General features: G+C 34.0%; 1 protein-coding gene across 1 annotated transcript; it reads right to left on the bottom strand.

The window, feature by feature from the left end:
* Positions 1-459: 459 nt before the first annotated feature.
* On the bottom strand, positions 460-1624 carry LOC113750633 (ent-kaurenoic acid oxidase 1-like). The gene is made up of 4 exons (XM_027294589.1): positions 1384-1624; positions 1094-1243; positions 694-951; positions 460-576 (listed from the first exon to the last, which is right to left on the bottom strand). The coding sequence occupies exons 1-4, from the start codon at positions 1594-1596 to the stop codon at positions 460-462; spliced, it is 738 nt and encodes a 245-aa protein (XP_027150390.1). The 5' UTR covers positions 1597-1624.
* Between the last annotated feature and the right edge of the window lie 1807 nt (positions 1625-3431).

Genomic DNA, 3431 nt, shown 5'->3' on the forward strand with positions numbered 1-3431 from the left:
GCCACATAATTCTTTATGTGGTATCAAACAAAAATAAAGTACCATGTCAAGCAACTGATGGTATATATAAATTTTGACTATATGATAAAGGGATAAGTTGGATCTATAAAATACGTTCCTATAAAACAAGATGCATCATCGCCACCATCTGCATCCTCCACAAATGATGAGATTTTCAAGAAGGCACACGACTACTATATTACTGTAAATGTTTTTTTCTTTCTTTTTTCTATTTGGTGTTCTTAAGGAACTAGCTAAGCACAAAAAAAAAAAAAAAGAAGTTTGGGGGCCAGTATTAAACCTTTAAAATTACTAATCATTCCCTTAATTGCAACACTTTTCAACAAAATTTACTCTTCTACATTTTAAAAAAAAATGTAGACCTACTTCTTAGTCTGTTACCTTAGAGGACACCAAATAGACGAACCTTTAACAAATTAATAATAGTATTAGCATTTCCTAACTAATCTCTGTCATATAATCTTGGTGCACATATACCTTGTTTGTGTACTGCAATTTCAGAATGCCATCACGTGTAATGAAATCACCATTTGTACCAACATTTATGTGCTCCTCCTACAGTTGATTCGATTTAGAGTCATGAAAAAGGAAACATATATAAATGTAATCAAGAACAAGTAAAGAAGTTTATCTTTGGTTGTCATCTAGCTAGAGTTTGGAAGTTACTTATACCCGTAGCTTTTTGAGTACATTAGGGTACTTGGCGAGATAATACAAAATCCACATAATTGAAAGTGAAGTGGATTCGTAGCCAGCAATTATTAGGCCCACAATGTTATCAAGCACCTCTTCATCTTGTAATTGGTGACCATCGTCATCTTTTAGGTTCAAGAGTTGGTCCAACAAATCAAACTCAGCTCTTGCAGCATTGCCTTCAAACTTTCTCTTATTTATCTCCTTGGTCAAAATTGTCATGACTTTCTTCCGACACTGTGGAATGGAAAATTTGTGATTAGTCATTGGAATTCAAGTCTAGCTCATACAAGAATTGGAACTCTAGAAATTAAAAACTTCCCATAAAGGGAATTTACTCATTTTTGTACTATTTTAGCTTAAGAGTGAATTTGCTAGCCTGGAGGGCGTGATGATAAGCAGTCCCTGGAATTTTAATTGGTTGACTTCTAACTCCTTTGATCATACCCACAAATAGTTGATCAAGTGTATCCAAATGGGGTCCTGGCTCGAACCCGCAAAAGTACTTCCCAATATTTTCAAAAGTAACCTTCAAGGACAATGAAAAAATAATGAAAAATAAGGAAAATGATGGCCTAGAGAGATTTCATGAAAGTTGAAATTAGTATGATAACTTGTATCAAGAAAATTTTATATAGATCTAGATTTTTTATACGTATATTAGTCGACCTTCTTAGCTTCTTGCAATGCTACAATTCTCCCTTTCTCTGACCATAGTCGAAGGGCTGCAACTATTCTTGGTTGGACCATAATGGCTATCTTGCGGAGAGCATCAGGTTGATTAATGATCTTCACAACTAAGCCTCTAATCCTTGCATGTGATGATCCTTGAAGGAAAAGGAGGGAATTGTTGCCTATAATTTGAGTGGCAGGCCATCCCATGCCAAAGTTTGCATCCGATTGAAGGATGAATTTGTTAGCTGTTGGAGAGGATGCAATTATAGAGGGTGAACCAAAGAGATGGCTCTTGTATAATCCTTCTCCATCACCATATCTGATTTAAATGATTAATTCGGAAGCACCATGTTAGTTCTAATTAGTTTTATTCTACAGCTGATAAAGTCAATTTGTAGCTTTTTTCTTTTTTTTTTTTGGGAAAGCTTATTGTTTAACAATTTGTAACCAACAAGTCAAAATACTGTGCTAGGTAGAAGAAATGTCAATTCACCTCCCACTTAATCGACAACTTGCGGATTTGACATGAGCACACGGTGACAACATCAATTTCTCAAAATAGGTTAGGCAACATCAATTTTGACAAAATGAATATAGTTTGTTTAATCAATTCTCTTGGCACCAATAACTCAAATATATTTTTGGGGCATAAAGTAATTATGATCTTCATCTATTCAAACGCTAAAACTTATTCAATTCATTATTTCGGAACATGTTAGAGCATAATAATTAAATCCGGCCTAGTCCTCAGCCTGGTAAGTAGATCGGTTCAAGGGTTTAATCACGAGTTAATTGGTTGAACTAGTGGGTCATAATATAATGAAATAATATAATTGTTAAGAAAATATAATTATTGAACTGGTGATTAAATCCATTAAGCTTCGGTGTTCACCAATTGAAGCGACGGGTTAATGACTTCTCAATAGAAATCTTTATTATCTTCTCCAACTATCAATCCAACCTAGTTAAATAGCCAGTTCACCGGATTAGCTGCTTGAACTGCTTAGACAGATCGGGTTCGATAACTTTGTTTTAGAGTGGCATGACATCACCTTTACCTGCCTATTTGTAGGCAAAATTACAGCAGTAGCTCCCATCAAATTTATAAGTTATCCTGTCCTAGTCCTTCACATTTATTGTTGATTTGATTAGAAATTTATGATTGTAGAGAGTTTTCAAGCATGCTAAATGACATGTTGAGTGAAAATCTTTACCACAAAACACCATCAGCTAATGAAGTTGAGGGCAGTATGAATTTTTATGCGATTTGATTAGACTGCAATGTTGCAATTTCTGGTAAACTTTTAGCTCCAATTCCCAGTCTCCATTACTTTTTCGAGTGAAAATGTTTACCATAAAGCACCATCAGCTGATAAAGTTGAAGAATTCGGGATTTTTATGTGATTTAATTAGACTGCATATAAACTCTTCTTTTATACTGTATTAAGGGAAGAAACGTGTCATGACCTGAAAACTTAAGAAAAATGCTATTGTTTATGAAATGTTTTAGGAGAAATATGTTTTCTTGCAGAAAATAATCCATCCATCAATACATGTCTACAACATTCACCTTTCTGGGTTTGAAAATATTGAGGATAATTTTAAACCATGCTCTTCAATTAAAATGAATATCATAGATCCATCATAATATTAGTTGTTAGCTATTATTGTAGCATTCGTTTCATATTCCAAATTTCATTTACACTACAAGAATTTGATAGTGAGATTGATCCTTTTTTAAGTTCAATTCATCAAAAGACACATAACTAACATGTGGAGCACCTGCACTTGAGCAAGTAAACTTGTGATTGTCTACAAGATGTTGCAGAAATTGCTACAGCCAAATGCCATGAACTTGGGCCAATGGCTGCCGTGTATGTAGCAATAAGTTGGACAATTGTGCAACTTATGTTACTAGTAATAAAATGGAACAAGAAAGGAATAAAACTCAAGCACAGAGAAAAACCTTACTTGTCTCTTTTATTGTTAATGAAGTCATCAGGCCGAAGAATAACCTTAAAATACCAAAGAAAATGAAGCAT

This window comes from Coffea eugenioides, chromosome 10, assembly GCF_003713205.1.
Source record: "Coffea eugenioides isolate CCC68of chromosome 10, Ceug_1.0, whole genome shotgun sequence".
Taxonomy (NCBI): domain Eukaryota; kingdom Viridiplantae; phylum Streptophyta; class Magnoliopsida; order Gentianales; family Rubiaceae; genus Coffea; species Coffea eugenioides.